Source organism: Cygnus olor, chromosome 3 (genome assembly GCF_009769625.2).
Source record: "Cygnus olor isolate bCygOlo1 chromosome 3, bCygOlo1.pri.v2, whole genome shotgun sequence".
Lineage (NCBI taxonomy): Eukaryota > Metazoa > Chordata > Aves > Anseriformes > Anatidae > Cygnus > Cygnus olor.
The window spans coordinates 97248616-97273416 of record NC_049171.1 but is presented as its reverse complement, the minus strand read 5'-3'; the positions used below and the strand labels follow the sequence as shown (position 1 = coordinate 97273416).

The following is a 24801-nucleotide window of genomic DNA, read 5'->3' as shown; positions in this document are numbered from 1 at the left end:
TTCTAAGCTGGACATCAAGAGCTTACTACCTTTTAACATACTGAGCTGCCATGAATTAACATGGCAAATGTTAAAGCCTCTCAGTTTGGGTCATCTTGTATCCCATGATGCCTCCTCCTGTGTCCATCACAAAGAGAAAAGCTCAGGAAAAACTTGCTGTTCCATTTAATCAGTGTGAGTTAAAAAATATTGAAGCAGGGTTTTCAAAATGCCTTTTAAAGATATAAGTTTCCTCCTTATCTTTAACAGTACTTTCCATGTTTTATCATGATGTTCACTTTAGAAAATATTCAGCCCAGGTTCCTTGAAAAATCAACGTTAAGGAAACCTGAACCGCTAATCTCTGCTGCTGCAGAGTGATGGCTACAGATAAATGAGGCCGATCCCTTGGTATTTGGATGAATAGAAATATTTTATGTTGTTTTTCTCCCGGGACAGTAGCAATTGATCCTTTTCTCTCCACACCTTTTATTGGAAATTTGGAGTCAGTTCTCTGGCTCCCACAGAAGTTGATGCTCTGTCATTTTCTGTGTAAATCTAGTAGTTAGAAATGAAGGCAAAATGAAGTGGGTTCAGTGTGATTTGGCAAGATTTTGTTTTGGATAAATGTATATCAATTTTTGCATTTCAGTTTCTTCTGGACTAAGGAAGATTTTTTCCCTTCACTCACGTGTACACACATACACAGAGGTTGTGAAACCATCCATTGGAGATTTTTCCATCCAGATAAGAAATGATGTAGTTAACTGAAGTTTTTCCCTATTCTGAATCAGTAGGAGTTTTCTCCTTTAGAGCTGCATAACGTAAGAACCACATTACTGAGGACGCTGCAGGAGATAGGACAGGATTTCCTGCCTAACCTCTTTGCAGTCACAGTTTTCTTATCAGTAGAACAGCAACGATTTTTTTTTTAAATTTCATGTTCAGCTAAACTTGCCAAACATTTGATAAAAGCACACCAGATAAAACGAGCACTCAAGGAAAAAAAATAAATTCTGCATTGTACAAGAAACATGATTGTTGGTGATCATTCAGCCAGAACAGCCAATTCCATAAGTTTCGTTTGCCAGTCACAATGAAGCACAGCTCTGAACATCTGGCATGTAACTGCTAACCACGTGAGGAATTCTGTAGGGTAATTTCAGTTAACAGATACGTCAGAGTGACTGTAATCTCCTCACAGACATTCTTGAAATAAAAATAAAGTGTATAAGTTATCCGAGGTGAATTATTTTCTCAGCTTTGGCTGTCACTTAATAAAGCAGCCTTTGCAATTTGTAATGTAGCCTGTATCTTCCGTACAATAGAGAAATAAATTGCATCCCTAAATTACTGTGCGACTGCTGCACAGCATTACATAAACCAAAGGTAAACTACACTTAAGCCTTAAAGGATCCAATTCATATGAAAAATTTTCAAGTTTTGAAATCATTTAGCCTTGCAGACTAGCATATAAATGTCTATCATGTAGCCTTGGAGTTTGGAGTGTAATGTGTGCAATTGTGTCCTCCCAGACTGGTTCTAATACCCATGTGAGAGGTAAATTCTCAGACCAGGCTTATGTTCTTATAACAAAGAACTAATTTTGACTGACTTGGGTTAATACTTGAGTTAGAAGAAATTGTACATGGGTCAGAAGTGAAAAAAATGTACTTTTTTTTTTTTGGTGTCACCTAAGATTGCATTCCCTGTTAATTTGACTTAGAGATAAACACAAAATGTATAAATTTCAAAAAAAAATTCTCTGCAATGTTTACAGTAAAAGTTTAAATAAATTGAGGTATTTTGTATTAGGTTTGATTTGTTGGGATGAAAGATACATTTTTTGAATCTATCCAAAATTTCTACTGAAGCTAAGAAATTACTAATGTTCATGTAACACAATCTTTGGACTTGATGTATCAAAGAAATAAAAAATAATAAAAACAAAAATAAAAAAACACCCCCCAAAATAGAAAATTGCCTTTAAGCAAGGTGATTTATGTATTTGTGATTCATTTTAATATGAATGAGAAAAAAAAAAGCAAGGCAAGCCACTGTACCACCGTGTTTTTTTATGTTAATGTGTAGGTTATGAGGGGAATTAAGTAGCAGTAATGATTAGCTAGCAGGAAGCAGCCTGGATGAAATACAATTCAGTTTTCTGTAGCTCTCTCTTCTTCCATTTATACAATTGTTATTGCTTAGGATGAAATGCTGAGGTACACTCATCACTTTATGGAAGACAGAGACGAATCACCCAGTCACTGCCCTGAAGAGAGCTGAGCAAAGCATAGGTCATGCAGAACTTCCATTAAGAGGCTGTTTTCAACTTGGCTTTGCTTTTAACTTTTCTAAGCCTTACCCATTTGGGCTGTTGCTGCTTTATCCATCTGAGACTGACTTATCTATTTGAACTACTGCTGCTTAAAAACTTCCCCATTTATCCAAATGTGGTTAGGGGAAATGAGTTAGTTTGTCACTGCTAAAAAACAATCAGCCATTTATGTGCGCTTCATTTGGCAGCGCTGGTTTCTCAGCTTTGGAGCAGACCCTTCAGGCTGATCCCCTGGCCTTCTGAAAACCTGACCTTGTCACAGGTCATTGAAAAGTTAAAATTTACTCATGCTTAGGAGAGATTTGCTGGATTTTAATGTAATGAGTATCTTGAAAAGATTCCCCCTGAATTAAACGTGTTTCAGGCAGGGGCCATAAGATCTGGCTGCAGCTTTCTTTGAGATATGCAGGGGAAAAGGTAGTAGGAGCATGAATTAAGCCTGCCCCAGCTAGTTGTTGTTTCTTAATTTAGGGAAGCTTGAGAACCAGAACTGTCTTTCAATGTACTTTTTGTATATTTCACATTATGAAGGTATGCATTTCCTTAATGCAGCATGAGAATATAATTGTTTAGAACTGTTGTAATCAAGAAACTGCTAGAAATCTGGCTGAGCAGATGCTATATGCTGTTGCTGAGGCTGATAGGGCACTTTCCTGAGGCCTTCTAGTCTGGACCTTTTTAATCTCTCCTCACAATTATAAGAGGAAGTACTGGTTCTTGTGTTATGTCTCCAATTGCATGTGTGCATCAGAAAGTCATATAAAATTGTAATAATAATAATAATAAAATCATTAAGTGGTAGTAAACTTAACTTCTTATAAATGTTTTCTAGAAATACAGTGAAAGAGAGGATAGGAGGCCTTGTTAGAAAACAATTTAAATTGTGTTGATATAAATGTACAAATACCTGAATGATCAAGAGTGCCATTTTTGATTTTAGTAGAAAATCAATTCTAAATTAGAAATGCTTGACCTGGTTGTACTCAAGATTGAACAGAAAATCCCTCTTTTCTAGTGTAGCTGAAGGAAACAACTGATTCTTGGACCCAGGTTGGATTCGACTCATTCTGTTTGAAACTGGGGTCATCTTTGACATTTGGAAAAGCATTTCAGTAAAAGACTGAAACCGAGAGATGAACCTTGAAATTAGGGTGACGAGCTGTTTTTCTATAAAATAGCGTCTTGTCCTTAAATTTTCAGACTGCTGCAAAAGTTGTCAATTAATGACTGCCAGAGGGCCTGACTAGGCAGCAATTCTTCACTTCTGTGAGTTGTTCAAAGTTGCTGAACTGCAAGGGGGGGCTGTGTACACGGATAGCAAGACTGGAGGTTAGTCTTAAAGATTTGATTAGACTGGGAGCCTTTAAGCCTTTGTTTAACAATTAGAAAAGAAAGCCTATAAAACCACTGTGGTCTTCAGAGCTGAGCAACGGATGAGAAAAATAACATTTATTAGAAGGTTTAGTTTAAAAAGAAAAACAAAACCCCCACAGAAAACAGTTTATCCCAAGAGTAAAGCAATTTATTCCCAGGCCTTACATCCCAGCTGTTTTGCATTTATTGTGTTTTTGCTATCCTTATTTGAGCTAAGAACTTTCAAAGGAATAAACTTTTTAATTGACTTTTGGTTAAGCAAAGAGTATTAATGAATTACATCCCATGCTGTTCCACAGTGGTGTTAAAATTTGTTCTGTGGACCCTGTTTAGAGATCAGCTGTTAGTATTAGTGGAATGATGTGTGATATAAAAGTCAATAGAGACCTTTATACGTACACTTAGTTTTCCCACAGGAGACTGCTTATAAAATTTCTCAGATTTCAGGCAGGTAGATAGGATCCTTCCTTGTTTGCCCTGAACAAGAGTAAAGGGTCCCAGTCTCATCGGCAGGTTGGAGAATTGTGCACAGCTTTTGAGGTGTGCTGATTTACAGCCCGATGACTGTCATAGTAAGTCATCCAAAAGTCATAAGACAACATGAAGAAGATTAAGCTTCAAAATAGATTTATTAATCCGGCATCACAGTTCAATAAGAAAATGATCGTTCCCCAGTGTGCATTGTCCTGTGATTTGGTTCCCGGCTGCCTTGCACACAGGAATGCCTATAGGTTTCCTTGGTACAGCCACAGGCTTGGATGACTTGTAACTGACAATGGCCTGAAAAATAATGTGAAAACATTATTTGTGTGATGTGTGTGCTGCTAAAATGCATTCTGTTTGTGAATGGCTGTTTATAAGTGATGGAATCAGCAGAGGACTAGGTATAATTTCCCCTTATGTAATATGGCCCCGGCACTTGAATGGGAAACGGGAATGAGAATAGAATACTTTATTTATTTGTTTATTTATTTACTTATTTACTTATTTATTTATTTATTTCCCATGTCACTGGGTTCAGCAGAGATTAATCATGGCTGAAGAGATTTTTGCACCATTGCATCCTGTGGCTAGCTTGGTTGTAGCCTGGATTGCACCGAACAGATTGGGGCAGACCTGCCTGCCTAAGGAGGGAAGGATTGAGACATTTTGTGCTCTCCTCATTCTCTCTCTCTCTTTTTTTTTTTATTTATATATTTTTTCTATTTTTAAATCATGCTTATGGGGACTTAATGGAAAACCATTAAGATGTTTGATCTGCTTTTAGACTTATACTTACTGTAGCCATCCACAAGAGCACACCCCTGAGTTTCAAACCCTGTAGTACTTGTCTGCTCTGTAGTCTTCGACCAACTACTGCAGCAATTTCCCTTTTTTATAGTTGAAAAAAATGATCATGACCGTAATAGGGCAGAGGGACTTAAATGGCTGAATGTCAGATGTGACCTTGACTGCGATGAGTTGGGAATAGTGTTGTCCCAGCATTGTACATGTGTGTCTCTGCAAGTGTACAGTGGCTGGTGGTTATGCATAAGGCATCTGCTAAAAAGAGTTGGATCCTGTGTCACAGTGTAGACAGAAGATGGAGAGGCAATGCAGAGATTATTGGGTTTACTCTGACATTCGCAGAAAGTGGTGGTTCCCCGTCCCCATCTTAAAAACCAGTTGCAGAATCTTACACCAAAGCAAGCAGAAATACCAGGACACAGCTACCTGTAGGTGTAAGTAACCACCTGCCCTGCCATGTGTCAGCCTTAGCTTCTGCTCCCGGTACACTTGTCAAGAAATGGCAGTACTCTTTCAGTCCAAGGAGAGGAGGCCACACACTTATTTTTCCATACATAGAGTGTAATTTTGCTTTTAGCTGGCAGGTAAAAGTGAACGAGATAGGAAGGGAAATCAAGGCGGTAATTTATTGTGAGGGAAAATCATTGCCCTCCACAAGGACAGTTTGCTTTTGCTATTTCTTTTGCTGTTATCAAAGCTAAAGGAAAACAAAATATGGATAGTACATAATTATGAGAATAACATATGCAGTAACTGAATGTCAAGAACAGGAATTAGTAGTCTAGACCTGACTGCATTATTTCCCACTGTTAGAGGGAAACTGGGATATAGATATATCATGTATTTCTGTATCATCTATATCTCTACCATCTTTATCTCTTGCTTTTTCACTTTTTATTGGAGGGGCAGGTGGGGAGTTGCATAAGTCGCACGTAGATTTACTTTTAAGGTCCCATGTAAGTTGGAGGAAGTGAAAATTGAATGTCCCGAAAGTGCAGATCTTTTATTGTTATTTACAAAGCTATAACATTGACTAGATTGGAGCCTGTGGTTTTAACATGATATCGTAGGAGAGCTTGGTGTGCCATGTTTTATTTCAGCAGGATATTAAAAGCTCCATTTGCTTTGTGTGGAGAAATTCCTGCTGATTTAATTTTATCTAATTGCAATCTTAAAGGAGCATTATAAGAACAATTGTTTGTTTTCTTCACAGTTGTTTTAGTTTACTCATCTAGCCATAATAATTTCATTCAGATGTAGCCCCAAGAGGCTTGATTCAGCTTTAGGTAGGGCAGATTTGCATCCAGATAGGACAGTGCAAATTGTAAGTGCAAATGCACCAGAGGGATGGTTTATTTTAAAGGAGTGGAAACAGCAATGCAGAAGTATTGTCTGTCTTAGGCCTTCTCAGTGGCAAAGCATTGTATCTTCCACACAGTTATGTGGAGATTGCTTCTCAGCAGGCTTGAAAATGTTGGAGGTTAACTGCGCTAAGCCCAGGCCACTATCTTTATACTGCCTCCAGTACCTGAGCTAACTCAGGTTTCCCTAAACTGAACTGCTTTGTGTACAAATCAGTTTTCAGAATTTGTATGCTTTGGGGCTTGTTGATTATTTAACACCAAGTCTTTGAAAAAATCCCTTATTTCTTTATTTTTTATCTGAGCTTTAAAATCAGGTAAACCTGACTTTGTGTCAAAAATGCCTAGCTGTTGTGCTCTTGGGCTTAAGAAGTGAGTGCTGGATTATGGATGGTAATAGATTTTTCTTATTATTTTCAGACACAGTGTCTAACGTCAAAGCATTGTTTGTGCTATTGAATAAAATAATGTGATGTGAATCGTACCTTTTTTTGTTTGTTTCTGTTTTTGGAAAAAGGAGCGATTAAAATTAAAATCCAGCTTTATCTTCAGTAGTTCTACTGTGCTCTTTATATTTATATTTAAAGCTGGTTTACTCAGGTTGATATATATAGGCAGGTTGGACAAGTTGCATATTTCTATGAAATGATACAGTGAATATCAACTGAAGGAACAATTTTTAGAGCTGATTTCCTCAATGCCTGTCTAAGCACACTATTAGGAAAAGAATTGGAAGTGGAGATCATGCCAAACTTTCAAAAAGACACCATCTAACTATAGCATAATGGAGGTCCACAGTAATACAACATTTTAATTTCATGGTGGAGCAGCACGAAAACTTCTTTTTCAGAAGTACAGGTTTACTCCAAATGGTATTTTTGGAGAGAGAATTCTTTATCCCTGTACTCAAGACATCCAGAAGATGTTTGGATTGACATCAGGAATTGGCTATTTTGAGACTTCTATATGACATTACCTGTTCAGTGTCTAGTTTTCGTAGAGCATTAAAAGTAGGAATTATGAAACAGCCATTGTCCACTGTTATCTATAAATGCTCTAAAACTGGACCTGTGCAAGTATTGGAAACACAAATTTATGATTTATAAAACACTTAATGAATGACCTACTGGAATACCTGGGAAGAAGGAGGACACACCATGGATAGAGGCCTCAGTCACAAGCTTCTTGACACTGCAAATCAGATGACTTTTTCTATGGCTTCATGATTTATTGTGCCAAATTAATGCGCCTTTGGAGAACGTGCCAGCTACTCTTAAATAGTCTGATACCACCATGGGCAGAAGAAGCCCCCTTTTGAAAATGGTAATGCCTTAGATGCTATTGGCAACAGTGGTTGATCATTCACTGACAGCCAACATTGGGATATGGTGAAGATGAGACCATCTGTTCTGCATATTCCTTGATATCTCAGGGTGGCTTAGGAAGGCTTATCCACCATGTTTGTATACAGACTCCAAAGACAGGTGTGAAGAGTTTAGAGAAAAACAAACAAAAATAATCATGGAACAGTTGCACGTTTTGATTTGTTTTCTCCAAGTTTCACATTAAAGCTTTTCTCAGATTTTTGTTTCTGAAACAACATTGTTAAATTTAACCTCAGGGAGATGCTAGAAATATTAAATAAAAGTGATGTATACTATAGTTATGAACTTTATGGGTTTTTCAAAATGTTTATGTACTTTAGAAGGCAAAATCCACTTTAAACTCTTGTAATGCTTTTGTCTGAAATTAAAAAAGAAAAAAAGTTTTTCAAATGTGAGGGCTTTAAAGTAAGCTTTAGGCAACAGCTGTAGCATAAAACCTGTTTCTAAGTCATCAGAGAAGAACCCCAAGGATACTGCAAAATGAGCCTCTTGTAGGTTTTTTGATGAGAGAACTAGGACTGTCCATGCAGTGACAACATACATTGAGCTGTGTTTTTCCCATTATTTAGCAAATGCAAATAACTTCAAGTACATTTGTGACTAGTCCTTTGGCTAGTTATTTAAGGTCGCAACTTCTTGTCTTCTGAGTTTGTTACAAACTGGCCATGTCTTTATAACATCTTTTTTGGTAACCACTAAAAAGAAAGTAAGGACAAATGATTCTGATTCAGCCTCCTAGCTTTTTGTGAGGGAGCCATGTAGAGCCCAGCTGACATTTTAAAGCTGTTCTTCTCATCACTGTAGGTCAAATATTGAAATATAATCCACACTGTATTCAGAGAGACAAATAAACATATTAATTATAGCAATAATAGAAATCTTAGCTGTAACTATTTCATGTTGTTGCTAAACAACAAGACAGTGCTCTAAAATAAATGTTTTAGATTTTTTTCTTGTACAGTGACGTTCTTCAACAGAGAAAATTGATGCAGTTGTATAGTAAGCTGTCTGCAAAACCAATGCAAACTGTTTTAAAGCATGAACAGATACATTGTGTTTCCATTCATGCACCTGGCAAATCACTGAAAGTGTAATTTTAGTTTATTATTACTGTAACATTTCTTTTGATTTCAGTGGGACTGATACTCATTTTTTGTTGTTGTTGTTGTTTTTCCCTCCTGCCTTTTAGAGGAAAAGAGTGATTAAAAAACTCTGGTTAATGAAAAATAATACTACATGTCTTAGTCCAAACTTGAGAAGTCTTAAGAAAATCTAAAGCAGCAAATCACTTCCATGCATCATCTCCTGCCAGCTGTAGTGTATTGGAGGACCAAACTACAGGCTATTTAGTGGCTGTCAAATTGTGCAAATTATCTGTGGGACACATGCTGTGTGCTCCACCTAGCTCTGTTTCTTCTGGCTGGCAGTTACTCATTGCCTAAAACAATGCACCATCAAGAGGAAAATTTATTTTTGCTCTGGTGCTTTTACTTTCCTTGAATCTTTCTTCTCTCTGTAAAATGGGAAAATTTAATTTGCATGCCTTGTTCAGATAAGGAAGAGAGGAGAGGGAAAGATTTTCAATTCAAGCTAAGCAGACAAGTGCTAGTCACTGAGGGGATGACCCAAGTCTTGCATCACTAGCTTTGAACACCAGGGGTAAATATACTGTCCTTAGTGGAGTTATGCTTGAATACCATTGGTAGGTCCCTGCACTATGGGATAACTTCACATCCTGTGATTCTGTTCATACCTGCTCAGGAGATTGAAAATAAACAAATAAACAAAAACACACAAAAACAAAAACAGAGAAAATCAGTCCAAGTTGTTTGTTTTGGTTGGTCGTTTTTTGTTTTGTTCTTGTTTTTAAATTTCATTAGCATCTTGCCTGAGTAGTCACTAGGATAGAGAATGTCACAGAGAGAATCTGTGTTTGCCTTCACAGCAGCTGGTAGTTCCCTCTGCCTGGAGGTGGAGAATGAAACCTGGGGGCTCCAGGTCAGTGTGGGCACTTTGGAGAGCAGCGCCGGCAATCTGCTTGCACAGGTGCAGCAGCTGCTGTGGATGTCTGAGCAGCACTGCACACATTTGCTGACACCAGATTTCCAAGCTAAGCTTAGTGCTGCGCTGTTTTTGAGGTACCATCAAGCACTGTTTGGTTCCTCCTGCTTCGGTTGGTTCTGCCAAACTGTCAGATCACAGTTCTTCTACAGTTCAAACATGCTAATGAAGGCAAGTCTAGAAGGGACCTGCGCCAGATTCTGGTATGAGCTGTTGTAACAGCTATTACTGTTGATTTGAGAATGATTTGAAGATAAATATTTTGGTTGATGTGCTGAAAATCCTTGGATTGGTGTGAATCCCGTGAAAATCCATGCTGACTTGGAAGACCTTCAGCGTACGAATCCCTGACCTCTTTTCACCCAGCTCCTATTATTAGCATCATACCAAAGCTGTACCACAACTCGCAGACACCCAGAACCTGAAGGTGATTTTAAGTGTATTGTCAGTCAAAATATTTCACATTGCGTCATATTTTATGAGTAGTGTGAAATATCTTCTGTTTGAGAACTCTTCAATACTTCATGTTTGTAGCCCTGAAGAAGCTAGGTGTAGATCTGGTAGGCACATCACGGCAATACATAAAGCATGCTTCTGTTCTTGGCTAGGTTGCAATAATCAGATCTTGATTCTGGGTGCTGCTTTTAGGAGAGTGGTTGTGGGTTGACCTTTTGCCTGACTCAGGGTGAATTTGCAGTGGTAACAGAAATCCTTTCACTTTAAGATGAACAGTAAATTTTCTATGGGGAAAAGATTGGGAAAGAATAAGTACGGAAACAAAAAGTGCTGGTTTTATGAAATAATTCTTCAGAGTTTAAGTTTATCAGGGTTTGGGGACTTATAATTAACACAAACAAGCAAACATGAAAGGCAGTAAGCTATTCGTTTTTCCAGTGCATGCTGAGCTGACAGTGGAAAAGGTTCTCATCCCACAAATCCAGCAGGGAATATAAATGATTGATGGTAAAAGCTTATATCATCAACTTCAAGTGTGATTGACAGATAGTGTTCCTAGCAAAGGCTCGGAATTCAGCGAACTGGGAATGAGAAACGCAAAGTACTGACAAACAAATGACCATCTGCATTTCCCTTGCTTTTTAATCTTTCTCCAGAGGTAAGGTGAGATGTATAAATCTTGGAGTTGTATGTAAACGGAGGCGTTTTGCTCAGGTTCTCTAATGATGCCTTAGGCTTTGCCAAACACATTCTGACACGTTTAGAAGTGTTACTTTACTCTTCTTTCTTTCCAATTGCAAATGTTTTTGATAAAACAGCCACTTCTTTTTTTTTTTCATTCCCTTTTCCCAAGTGATTGTTCTTTCTTTATAGAAAACATGTAAATAAGGGGAGGTGGTACACACTTTCTTATTACATACGGGAGGACAATGTTATAATCCAGAGCAGATACTTCTGGGTGGAAATTTAATTCCTGCTTGCTGAAAAGACTTCCAAGTGCTCCTCCTCCCCTGCCCCCACTCTTCTGTGAATGTCACAAGTTTTCTTAGAGTCTGACAATCAAGATTGATGCATTAACTATGCATCATTTAAAAATGTGCTTGGCAGAAATAAAGCAGTGTGATGCTTGCAAGTCTGCCTCGCTTTGGAAATCTAACCATAATGTGGCATTGATTTTCATCTAGAGCACTGGCTGTTAACTCTATTAACTTCAAGGAAATTGTTAATGATGGAAAACTGTACAACTTCTTGTTTTAGTCTGCTTTGCTTCTTAAAGTGCGAGGCTTCTGTGATCTAACTCAGCTTTTGATTCACGTGTTACTTTTCTCTGTTTGGCTTGGCTAAGTGAGCACCCAGCAGATGTAGTGTGCTGCTCCTTGCCGCAAGTGGGAAGCAGCTGGGAGCACCTTCCTTGGGGTGGCAGGCAGCCGCAGCGGGGAGAGATTTGGGAGAACTGCAAATAACAAGGGGAAACTGGGGCTGCTGGCACAGGTGAAGGACACAACTGTGAAAAGCAAAGTTACATTTTTAGGGTAAAACCTAACTAACTTGTGTGCTGCGTGTCATTTCCTATATAGGCAGAGCAGCACCATAGTGTTTGTAGTTGCTTTGTACTAATTAGTCTTCATGCTGCTATGGGGCAGTAAAATAACTATTGTCATTTTAAGATAGGGAAACTTGTCTGGAGATACTAAGAGAGAGGCTTAGAAACAAGCTGGAATTTCTCTCCTTTATGCTTGGACTACCAGCTCTGACTGTTGCTCATCAGTGATGGCACATTTCTATACTTGATAGATTCCAGAGCGTTAATTAAAACAGTTGTTTAGGTAATTGCCTGGAAGATTGCAAGTAAAAGCATATTTATTCCAAAGGCAAACAATCCATTTTTATCCAGTGAAGCATATCAGTTTTTATGGCGCATAAAAGTTGTTTCACTTCAATTTTGAATATATTGTGTGTTTGTCTGTCTAAATGCCTCATGGACGATGATCTATTTTAAGTGCATGGAAGCTATTTTCTAATTTTCTTTTCCATTTCTTTACCATTTTTAAGGTATCTACTGTAAAAGCATGTGTTTAAATAATTGAAAATGTGAAAAGTCAGTGCCATTAAAAATGAAAAGTTGCTTACTGCACTGATCTGTTGGGCTACCACCATTTTTACTGATATGCAGCTTTTGTTGTATTTCTGGATGTTGGCACTGCCCTATGTAAAGGAGCAGTGGTAAAAAGGATATCATTATGGTGCTTTTGCCCAACTTTGTGGGGAAAAATGTGCTTCTGGTACAGGTGGTTTCAGTGGATATATGCATTAGAAAAGGAAAGACATTATACTCCTACAAAGCATTCAAGGAAAAACTGGTCCCTGGCAGGTGGATTGCACAGGCATTTTGTGGAAGACTGGGAGCACAGCAGTGAACCACAGCTTACTATGCTACAGCGTAGCATGTCATCAGGATGGTAGCTTCTCCTCAAAGCTTATTGTCTGAAGAAGAGATCACGTAATGGTGGAAGTACAGCTCAAGAGCTGACCTGGGCTCTCTGGGTTAAATTTAGAAGGCATCTTGACCTCTATATTCATGATAGTTCTCTTGATTTTCATGTAGACTTTTATGCTTGACTACTTATTTAGGGAATAAAATCTAAAAAGACCCAGGTGATGTCAATAAACTAATATGTATCTTGATGCTTTGGCTTTAAGAATTACTACAGGCAAAAATATTACTTGTAAGACAAGGGACTGTCTCGTGCATCCCTACCACAACTTAGTAGACGTTGTGAGTGCATTTCTTTTGTTGCTTTGTCTTAGAAGAGATTTGCAGTGCTGACATAACACAGCAAAGATTTAAGAGAAAAGCACCATTCAAAACAAGAACAGTGTAGTTATTCATTATCAAGAGAACAACTGAATATTCTTATCCTGTTAGCAATAACTGTCAGAAAACGGGGGAAAAATAGTGACCATTGCACTTCAAAGCAGCTTGTAACTTTCTCCTAAACACTCCGTCTGTGCCCATCCTGAGCTGGGGTATAATCAGTGAAATCCTCACTGAGGGCTTCTGTTCAGGCAGATTTTGGTATACTTGCACTGTGTTATAGTGCCTAGATTGGTACAAATGTCCTCGCTGTAGTATTTCTCAGTAGGAATTTCACTGGCTGTCTCCAAGCTCAGTGAGACAGGAACATGGGGACACTTATGAGAAAGTTGTAAGGAGATGGCCTATTTTCTATCTTTCCATATGTAATAACTGAATATTATTGTCTTGTCAGTATTATTTTGATAACATCTCATCTGTACTTGTTTTGGACCACACTGTTACCTTAAACCTTCACTGTATTGTAGAGTGCGCACATGCACAGCTACTGAAAGATTTTTTCATGACTTACCAGCTGTAAAGCCCCCAGAGTTGTGAGATCTGCTCTTTTATGCTGTGGTAAAGGTGGACTTTTCCACTGATGATCTAGCAAACTAGACCAAACTTACTTGAATTCAGATGTATACTGATGTATAGTAGTGTTTTGTTATAGCCTGTAACTGCACTGATCTGTTATACAAAATGAGTTTATTGACACAATATTGGGTGATATTTAGCCAGGTTAAGAAAACTCAACAACATAGATGTAAGAAACAAATCCTTTGCATGTCAGTTACAGGAAGAAAGGGAAAAAGCATTTCTTCCCAATTAATCTCTTTGAAAGGGCTCAGAAGAGAATATGAGCCAAGAACAAAGTATTTTTCTTGTTTTTTAGAGAAAAAACTTTACTCATATTTAAAGGGGAATCATCACACGAAACACCTTTTAATTGTGGTTTATTTTTAGAAAATTTTGCTGAGCTGTAGTAATTAATAGAAAGAAAAAAAAAAGGTTATCAATGGAATATTTAAAAGATTTTGTTTCCAGACAGAATTTTTTTCTGAGTGCATAAGATAGAAGAACCTTGACCCCATAGAGGAGATGTATGTTCTTTTATATTTTTGGCAGAAATAGCATCATTATTGAAAGCAATGCTGCTTCTTTTCTCTAGGCAAAGGAGATGTTTTTGGTGATGTCTTCTGGAAGGAGTCTACCCTTGCCCAGTCCTGTGCTAACGTAAGGGCTTTGACCTACTGTGATCTTCATGTGATTAAGAGAGATGCCTTGCAGAAAGTGCTGGAGTTCTATACAGCCTTTTCACATTCCTTCTCCAGAAATCTTATTTTGACTTACAACTTGAGAAAAAGGGTAAGTAGATTTGATTTTTAACATACTCTATAAAAGAACACTTCTAAGGTCTGTCTGTATGAAAACCTAAATTGTGCAAAATCTGGCATTCTTTGTAGCCTGTCTTACAAGATATTTTTTCAGAGCTTGCTTAAGTGACATGGCTAGCTCATAGGGTCAAAAGCCATAAGCATTTATTCCAGTGCTAATTTTAAAGGGAGATGGTCTGTGTATATCTCAAAGCATTACTTTTCTATGAGTTGGGCAGATTTCAGCATATTTGCAAACTGTCATGTACTTATGATTAAATAGTGTTAACTACTTTAATTTGTAAAACAGCTACAAAGATGATAAGTGTGTTGCCTGAAGTTACAAGGAAGGTGGAAGAGAAGGTGTGAAATCTAATAATGTAGAATAAAAATCAACAACTGCAATCACAGTGGAAAAGTAATAGGAGCATGACTGATTCTATCAAGAGTTTTTCTTTTATTATCAATCACATTTTGGAGTTACTTTGCCCATCTAATTAATGCTTCCATTTTCTTATCCTTGATATTTTGGTTGTCTTAATTTCTTCCTGTGTGCCAGTTCAAGGTGTTTTGTCAAATGTGAATCATTGTAACCTAATATTCCTTTTTAAATTCTCTGTGTAATCTTCAGTGAACCACTACTGTAGAAATTTATTAAGATTGTAATAGGTGTAATTCAGTTGATATGATATTATGGTTCAGCATAGAAGGCAATGATATTAAAATGAAAATAACTTGGAGCAGATATACTTGTTTTAAAAGAATTTTAAAATATAAGGATACCTGAGATTAGCTAAAGAAACATGTTTGATAGTTCTCCATGGTAACTTCCAGGTGCCAAGTAAGTGCCTAGATAATTATACCTGAAAAAGTAGAAACCTTTTCATCTTTGAAGTCTGTTTGGAAAATTAGACTTCAAGTCTAGAGTATCATTTTGTTGTTGTTGTTGTTGTCATTGTTTATTTGTTTTTACCTAGTGTTGGCACACTGAAATTAAAATAGTGTGGTAATATTTTCTGTCTGCATGTTATCAATATCAAAGAATTTAGTTTTTGTATTGGGCGATGCAACATATCTCCATTTTGGAGATATGCAACATATCTCCATCTACTATCTCCGTTTTGGTCAAACAAATCAAACCTCTGGTACCAAATCTATATAATTAAAAACTAAGAAGCAAATTTATATACTGGAGGATTTCCTCATAAGACATTTTGTCAAATGATCTTGAGTTCCTTCAGGACAATGAGAAGACACACAGCTGCAAGAAGATTGAGGGACACATCCTGTTAAGTTTAAAAAACAGCTACTTACCTGGTATTAATAATGTGAGAAATAAAAGCAATGAACGACTTGAGTATTGAGATCATCTGAAGTATCTCTATCACTGACTTTGGCATGTTCTAAAATAACACTATGGGTAATGTAGTAAGATGGTCTAAGAATGCCTACTTTTTTAAAAAAAAAAAAATCAATAGAAATAGCAGACTTTGTGACATAGAAGACCAACTCCCTTAACGCTCACAGTAAGGCTAGCAGAAGCACATCATTTTGGTTCAGCTCTGAGCCAAATGTTCCGATTTGAGAATCAAATGCCTGCTCCAGAAGTGACGCTCATTCCTTCCATGTTCATCAACGTAGCTTTTCCAGGCCCATCTTACAAATCACTTTTTAACCACAGTATCATAGTTCCTGTGCTGTCAGTTTTCTTCACAAAATGTTCCTAATAAAAAGGTACATTTTATGATAGCAATTTCCATCCAGTTATTCAAATAATTGGATTTTAATTGAGTTGCAGTCAGCAGAAAAGTGGCGTTGATTGATAATGGAAGTGAGAGTTTGATGGTTCTAGGTTAGCAGACTGTAAATTTATTTCTTTTATTGAAAGAAGACTGATTGCAATCAGAATGCAAATGTTAAATAAAGTAAATAGTGTATGCTTTTGGAACTGCACAGACGTTACGGTACCTTAGAGATTGAAGATAATGCACATTAAAAAGCAGCTTTTTAGAGTTTGGAATTTAATCTGGTTTAAATGTCTGCGAATTTCAAATAGAAATAGCTCCCTGGCTTGTTGCTTCTAGCACTCCTCCTGGTCTATTTCTGCGAATGGAATTTTGTAGAATTCAGATGAACCGGTGCCTTCTGTGAGTTACGTTTGTGATGTATTGCATGTCCTTCAGAATATAAATACCAGAATTGCACTTTTCATTTCAATAAACACTTTCATCCCAGGCTCCAAAAACCTTCAACTAGTTGAAGGGTAGATACTGTATATTCACTCCAAATATATTCATACAGCTTCCAAACAAATGGAAAAGCAGCTCTGGTTGTTTTTTCTTTCCCTTCTCCACCCCAGCTGTATGATATCTCAGGTATATTTTTAGTCTTGGTGACTCCTTTGAGGTGTCCCCATTTCCAGGGTGCATCTGCATTCATGGCCATGGTGCTGGGTCTTACTACATGGAGCAGGGTGTTTCTTGGTCAGGTTTCCCTTAGCTGTAGTGAGCTTTAGCATCGTCCCACTGTTTCACCACGTTCACACGTTTCTTGGCTGCCGGGTCTCCTGCAGTGACCCCTTGGTGGAGCTGGGCCTCCCTGGCCCAGAGCAGAGCCGGTGAGAGGGACTGACCCTGCAGGTGTCCCCCCACATACTGGGCTCTGGCCCCACCTGCTAATGACTGTGACAGAAAAAAGCAGACATGCAGGCATTGTAAGGCACCATTCAATCTTGGTTTTAGCTGTAAGGCACTGGTCGGTCATGGTCCTAGCTGTAGGGTACCGATCAGTCATGGTCTTAGCTAATTCTAGGGCTGGATTTAGGCAAAGTAAAAAGCACCTTCCCATTTCCACCTCTCTCTCCATTCCTTGTGCTGCTTTTCCTACTGGCCTGGAGCATGCCTGGAGCTGAGGTGGGAGCCCAAGACGCTTCTTACCCCCTCCCTCGCACGTGGCTGCAGTTATGAAATGTCATCGCCCGTCAGGCCTGAGGACTTCGTGACTGAGTGTAACGCTGCCAGTGCTCTGTCCCTGGCGTACTGTGGCTGTCAGCGTCCATGCTCTGAAAAGTTTCATTTCACTTACTTTCTCCTTTCTAAAACTGTCAGTCCACTGTCAGGTGACTCCCTGAGCAGTTTCCTCAAGTGACTAAAATCCCTCACAAAGTTATTAGCTGTCTAGTTACCTCTGTCTGGAGCTCAGACTTAGAAAAAATTTTATTTTTCCTAAAGGGGAAGAGAAAGGAGATCTCTAATTAACTCTTTCTGCTGCCAGTCATTAAAATTTTCATCTAAATGGAAGCAAAGGGAGAATCAGCTGCTGCTTCTGGGGCTCCAGTGTCTTAAGAAATTGAAACTGCAGGCTGGGGCTGCAGGTGGCTGTGTCAGGCTCAAGGGTTTTGCAGCTGAGAGGAAGCTGACAGAGGATTTCTCAGTGTGCTTCCTACTGTAACAATGTTGTGAAATTAAAGCAGGTTAACATAATGTGTTTTTTTTTCCCCTTTTTGGAATTTCACTGCGGAACCAGAGTGTAGGCACTGGGGGTATGGGGGATGGTCAAGTGACAAACTCAGCCTTTTGGAGGCTGTACTACACAAAGAATGATTACAGGTTTGGAGGGCAGCAGGCTGGATGGTGGTCTGTTTTCTCCCCAAAAATATTTAAACACTTCTTTCCAGCCTGGACTCCGTAGCTCCCAGTTAGAAGAACCATAAGAAGCTTGTGTGATAGCTACTTGTTGTCGTTAGCTTGGGATGAGGCACCTTCTGTAGAAAGGTGAAGGGCCTCTGACAGCATTTGCAGCATTCTGTTTTTGGCAGATGTTTCTTTTCATGTCTAGGAGCTTTGTAACCAATATTTACTTATACTGGGTTGCACCACAGTGTATTTCCTCAGTTCATTCTGCTGCAGCCATAAATGATGTTATAGCTCGAAAGATCATACACGCTACATAAAAGAGAGAATTCTTATACATAATTTATTAAGCTGAGATTTCTCTAGTAAGCCATTTTAGCCTGGATAGAGATTAAATGACTAATTCTGAATTCTTTGGAGCATTGTGATAGAAGGCAAAAGCAGTTTCTCCAGAAGTTTAAATTTGTGGCCTGGAATAAAAGAAGCCGTGCAGTAGCATGTAGGTACGTTATTTGGAATTTTGTAAGATTGAAAGAAATGGCAAAGAGCACTGCATTTTTACAAAACAAGCATGATTTAGTGATTTAAAGCCAGAGCTCCTGGTCAGAAGATATTTCTTGACAGAGCAGTGATTACAGCAGAGTGTCCCTGCTGGTATCAGATTGCCTTGGTACATTTAGTGGTGTGCGTATTCTATGCCATCACAACTGTGCCAGTGGAAGGGGTTCCTGCCACCTCTTTCTAAAAGCAATTTTAAAATATAATTGTGTTTTCCTGTTCGGCATTAGCTTCACTTTTCTTCCCTTTTATACTCTAAGGTCTAACTTGAGAGACAACCTCTCTCAGATCAAGCATTTCAGCTAGGAGTGTTTGCAGTCATGATTTGAAATCTCATGGGGCTTGGCAGCATGGTGTTTTCAGAGGCAATGGCCTTGTATTTTTTCTTTCCACATGACAAGTTTTCTAATTTTTTTTCATGATGTAGGTTCAAAATGGTATCCCAGAATTCTTTCTGATATAGAAGACTGAATTGCTGGAAGATTTTCACAAAGTTTCTTAAAATAAAGGAGAAGAGTGAAAAGTTTTAATTTTAGAATATTGGCCCATTTGTTGATGGATTTCAGAATTGTCAAACTGACAGGTTTCTTCTTTCTCGTCTGTTTGTATTCACTGAAATAACCCCACAGACCCTGTGGGAAGAGGGTCTTGGTTCTTGACTGGCATACATCTCACAGCACTGAAAATCCAGAGCACTGGACATGGCTAAAATGTCTGCATGGCTCTGTGGCTTGGGAGTTACGCCATATTTGCTGAGCAGAAAGAAAAATTGTCATTTTCCCAAGAAAAATGCCTAAATGTAAATAAACACAAGTGCTCACTCTGTTCTTTCCCACAGTGCTTATTAAAAATTATTCAAGTAGTTGAATGTTCTTATATTCCCTGTTTCTTCATGCCAATCTAAGCAAAATCTATTTTATTCTGCTTCCTCATAGGTATACTTCATATTGCATTTTCTCTCTGACCTTGGACAAGTTACTTAACTTTTGTCTCTGCTTAACAGATAACTGTTTATGTAGCTCACAGATTTTTGTGCAAATGGTCCTTATGCCCTGATCCTGAAGTGCTTTGAGGCATCTTACATGTTGTTAGGTTTGCACATCTGCTGTGTATTATTTAAATGATGTGACTGAATGAATTAAAACCCCATGCTCTAGGGATGATGAGCCCTTCAGTTTCTTCCTACTCATCTCCTGCAGCTTGTTGGAACCCTTCAGGTAAAGCCTTAATACCTAGAGTTTGAGAGGATTTGGCCAACTGCAAGCACTTACTATTCATATTTCTACAGTGATTCTAAGTATTCAGCCCAGAGTAACTCCATTACCTTTTAGAGACATCACCTTAAAGTTTACTTTCCAAAACTTTCCAACTCTAAAGTTATTTCTGTTCTATTTAAATCTGTATGGCCTTGAGTTTTAGGGTCCTATGCTTCTGCAGAGAAGGATTGGGCTACAAACAATTGATGTATTTTATGTAGTGGGAATGTATATGTACAATAGCAAGAAAAAGTAGGAAGTTCTAAGACTACAAAATTGTTCTGTTGCTTGCATTTAGTACATAATACATTTTCAGGTAACTTTTAGCTGTAACCTAAATTAATCTATGTGGGTAAGTATTGAAATGCTTCTTTAAAATGTTCTTAAATAGCTAATCCCTTCAAAAATGATTAGACTAATTCATCATTTATTTGAGATGCCTTCTACTGTTAATAATGAGCAGTTCTTCACACATGTGAATGCTGCAATATAATGTCTGTGTAAGTGTTATAAAAAAAGTAACTTAGTTTATCATACAAGAGCAAGAAGTGTATTTCCCCAAAGGAGTATTAAATTGGTGAATTTTTGATAGGTCATTCACTAGTAAATTGCATTAAACTAAAGTAACTTAGTGATCAATAGGTATTAATAACCATCTATAAATGAAACTGGTGGAAAAGCTGTTAAGGATGAATTCTGAATTTGAATTCTGACCTTTACAAATCGTGTAGTGTTTACAAAGGCTTTCCATATATGGTAAACCTATTCTGAGTAGATGAAAAATCCAGCTGATGAATTAAAATATAATTTGTCTTCAGAATATTTGAATCTTTTAAATATTCATATTTTGATTTTGTGAAGCTATTTTCAAATGAGTAATAGAAAGTTAACATAAAAAATGGTTTTCTCTCATTTTTAACATGTACCACCACCCACACCAGTTCGTTTATCCCAAGAGAAGAAAATGTATGACTTTGATTTCTCCCCTTCTGCACCCACACAGACTAAAGCATAGAGATAGTTTTAATATAGATAAAGGTTACTTAGTGTGAATGAGGATTCCTCAGAATAGCTCCCCTGGTGCTTTTTAAAGTAGAAAATTTATTTCCTGGGTTCTAGGAGAATTCTGAATGTTGGCCCACCAACTGGGACAGAAGATGATAATCCAAGGGACAGTTACAGCTGCTCTTACGCAGTCTGGGAATCTGGTCTTCATTGCAAAAACAGTGAAATGCTTGCTAGTACTTTTACAGTAAAAAGGATCAGTACTTAGCTTAAACTGGTATTTTTCTCTCTATTGTTTGCCTATATAAATAGGGGAAGCATAATTTGGATATAAGGGAGGCTCTGTGTAGTGTGATTCCTGTTTTCAGCATGCACGCACACTGCACTGCCCCTGCTTTCAATTAAGTGTAGTTAAGTTTAGTCCAGTTTTGGACTATGCTGGCACAGAGAAGGGGGTTGCTCCATGCAAATTCAAAGAGTTTCTATGCTTTCTTCAAAGCTCCAAGTCTATCTTCTGCTTACCATAACCAAGTGGCTGTACTTTCTAGATCTCTGTTTTTCCTTTTTAAATTATGGTGCCTGTCATCCCTGTTTATGTACATGTGTATATATACATATATAATGACTGGCCTACTTATTGCTGGATCTCTCAAGTAAATCAAACACATAACAGACACATTTTCTAATAAACTACCAGTGCTGCCCAGGCTTCTGCCTGTATGTGCCATGTTCTATATCATAACCGCACTGATCATTTCAACATCTTGGTGACCTTCGTGCCCTTGTATTTTCTGATTGCCTTCACCCTGATGCTGCACACACTGTTGAGTATTACTGACCAACCAAAGGGTAAAACAGTGGCCTAAGATCCTTCTGTATTTTTTTTTCAACTCTAAAAATGATCTCTGATGTCTCTGGTCTAGGAATATAGGTCTGGGAAGCATCTGACTCTAGGACAAACTCTTACTAAAAGGGTGTGATTTCCTGACATAACAGCTTTGATCTTGTGGTCTTCTCTAAGGTCACTAAAAGCTTGACTCATGGTACTGCAAGTCCAAACACTCAATCCACTCAAGGCACTCCATGAAGGAAAGAGAATGTTGTTAGCTGTGCGATATGAAAGCTGAGTTACAATGGCAAAGCTACATCCCTGAGCAATCAAACTTTATGGTCGAAGTGATCAGATGGGTCCTTTCTTCAGCTCTCCAGTGAAAGCTGGAATAGCTGCCCCCTTTTAAAAAAAGAGAATAGAATTAAGGAAGTTTTTCTTAAACTATGAGGCTTTTATTGTAACTGTGAGCTATTGCCCGTCAAGACAAATGAAGCTCTTTTCCTCTTTGCCTACTTGCGTCAGGTCTCGATACCACCTCCAAGGACTCAATTTGTTATGCATCGTGATGTGCACAGAACAAGTAGCTTACCTTAAACTTGACAAATGTTAAGACTTCTTTTTGAAACAAAACCATTTCCCAGCTTGATTTATCAACACTGGGAGGTATCTACAGCATTTGTGTTCAACTATCCTGTATGATTAGACACCTGCTATTTTTCCTATATGCATCCCTGAGAATCAGCTTTCTAGTTGTCTTTGAACAAGCGTCTTGCTGAAGGGATGCAGCTGGGACCATACCACATTCCTGAGTCTCAAGCTTGCCTCAAAAGAGTGACACAGGGGATGTGGTGTCTGATGTAAACCTGCTTAGCAGGCTGCCGCCCCATTTCATTATGTGGAATTGAAGTGTTTGACTGCTGACCATGAAGTGGAGTAACCTTTAGGTGTGGCCTTGTGAAGGTTTTTGATTTTAAAATCCACTAAGCTTTAATATTATGGGAATGAACCAATTGCAAACAAAACTCGATATGGCATGTGGCACTTTGCCAGTCGCCTGCTATGACCATAGCTACCCACTATTGCCACAGCTTAGTCAAGTGGTAAGGAAAGCGTTGTACTGGGCTGTGGCTTAATACAAGAACCTACAGAAATATGGTGAGAGTACAATCATGAATCAGCCCCTCTTTCTTTGGTATTATTTTTGCACCAGGCAACCATGTTTTTTTTTTTTTTCCTTTTTTTTATTCTTGAATTGTGTGTGATTGCCTCTTCAAAAGAAGTGCATTATCACATAAAATTCTTGTTTAGATTCAGATTTTCAAAGAGATATGTGTTATCCGACACTGATGTAGAATATTAAAGCCCTGTACAAATGAATGTACTGAGTGTTTTTAGGGTAATTTTTCTAAATCAGTGAACTGGAGAGGGGACTTAGCCCTGCCTGAGAACGCTTTTTATTCTCCATCTTGCTTTCACTTTTTTTTTTTTTTGGTTCCAATTCATTTTCTCTTTCCATCTATTACATTCCGAAATGAGGTGTGAACTTCAGTGTCCTGAGTAAAGGTACTTGCATTTATACTGAGTTTAGTAATATCTTCCTCGCTGAAGCCTACAGTGGTTGGCTACTCTGGGTATACTTACTGTCCTAATATAGAACTTGGAATAGGTACGGCAGTATCCCCAACAACTGTGCAGCTGGAAATGTAGTGATTTTAATTAACCACATGCTCAAATCCGTTGTCTCTCTATTCTTTCCTAAGTTAGCTGTGAGACTGCATAATGTTTTCACCAGATTTTTATCAGGAGTTGTATCTGCTTAAGCCATTTTTAATTAATACAAAGTTATGAATATGAAAACCTGACACTCAAAATAATATTTGAGTCTCGAATAATGTATGGTTTTGTTCCCATACACTTAGGTGTTTCTTCTTTTTGTCACCATCTTCCGGGGTCTTTTCGAAATACAGAAAGCAAAAAGCTCAACACATACCTTGTTCTAAGCCTTTGTACCTTGTCAGGTCCCATCTACACAACATCTCCAGCACATGTTCCCTGGCACCATGTACCTTCAGAACAACCTGGTATTTTCTTGCAATTCATCTAAGATACTGCACCTTCATCTTGATATTCCAGAGGATCTGCTTCTACCATCCTAATAAACTTCACCCTTGGTCATTTCTCCCATATGCTCTGTAATAAACATGCCATGCAACAAAATTATTTTGTGATTCATTTGCAGAGCTGACATCAGAGGATCCAAGAAAATCTCTGCCAAAATCATTTTGTAACACAGTGGATGATTTATTTTGTAAACTGCCTTAAGCTTTGTCTTGTTGTGACAATGCACAAATATGTTCCCCTTTTGGCTTTTTTTTCCTTTATTCTTAAAAAATGCAAAAATCTCAGGGCATTACTTTTTTAAAAAGTTAATGATATACCCAGCTGCACCAGAATAGATGAATCCGTTTCTCCAATCTTCAAAGTTGATGCCTATTGTTATTTTGTACAGAAGTTGAATAAATAATGTCAACTCCAGCGTTTTTGCACTGTTGCAGAAGTGAGGCATGTTGCAGTCTTCCTCTAAGTAAGAGGATGTGCAATTTGTTAATTGTTTTTCAAGGTTTCACTGCTACTTTGCAAGAAAGGTGTTATTTATGGCCAGTTATTATCTTGATTAAAGAACACGAAATTGCTTTTGACTTCCATCATATACTTGATATGATAGTTTAGACTAGAGCTGAAATATTAGGATGGTGTAACCCTTACTCTTTGCTATTAGAACTGTGGTATTGTCTAGAAACATATTATTTGCCTTTAATTTCTCTCGCCTGTGTTTTTAAATTGCTCAAGCAGCAAGTCTTGTAGGACTAAAAGTTGTATCTGGCAGTTCAATAGCTTACATGCTTTCAGTGATTATCAGTGAAAGAGGAGATTCACTTTTAGTCCAATGACAAATTCATTGGACTAAGTGGAAGAAGTAATAATGAAAAGCTTTTATTTGGGATGTCATTTGGGAACAGTTCTATCCTTTAACATAAAAGCATTAT

The 24801-nt window shown here is 38.0% G+C and overlaps 1 protein-coding gene across 2 annotated transcripts in view; it reads left to right on the top strand.

Moving 5' to 3' along the window:
• Positions 1–24801, top strand: part of KCNH1 (potassium voltage-gated channel subfamily H member 1) — a 185413-nt gene that overhangs the window by 93649 nt on the left and 66963 nt on the right. The window contains exons 10-11 of one of the 2 annotated variants that reach the window (XM_040554072.1): positions 14267–14463; positions 14782–15449. In XM_040554072.1, coding sequence (XP_040410006.1) covers positions 14267–14463; positions 14782–14793 — 209 coding nt within the window. In that variant the 3' untranslated portion in view covers positions 14794–15449. Of the gene's footprint in view, positions 1–14266; positions 14464–14781; positions 15450–24801 lie in introns of those variants that run through there. The other variant, XM_040554071.1, reaches the window with a different exon arrangement.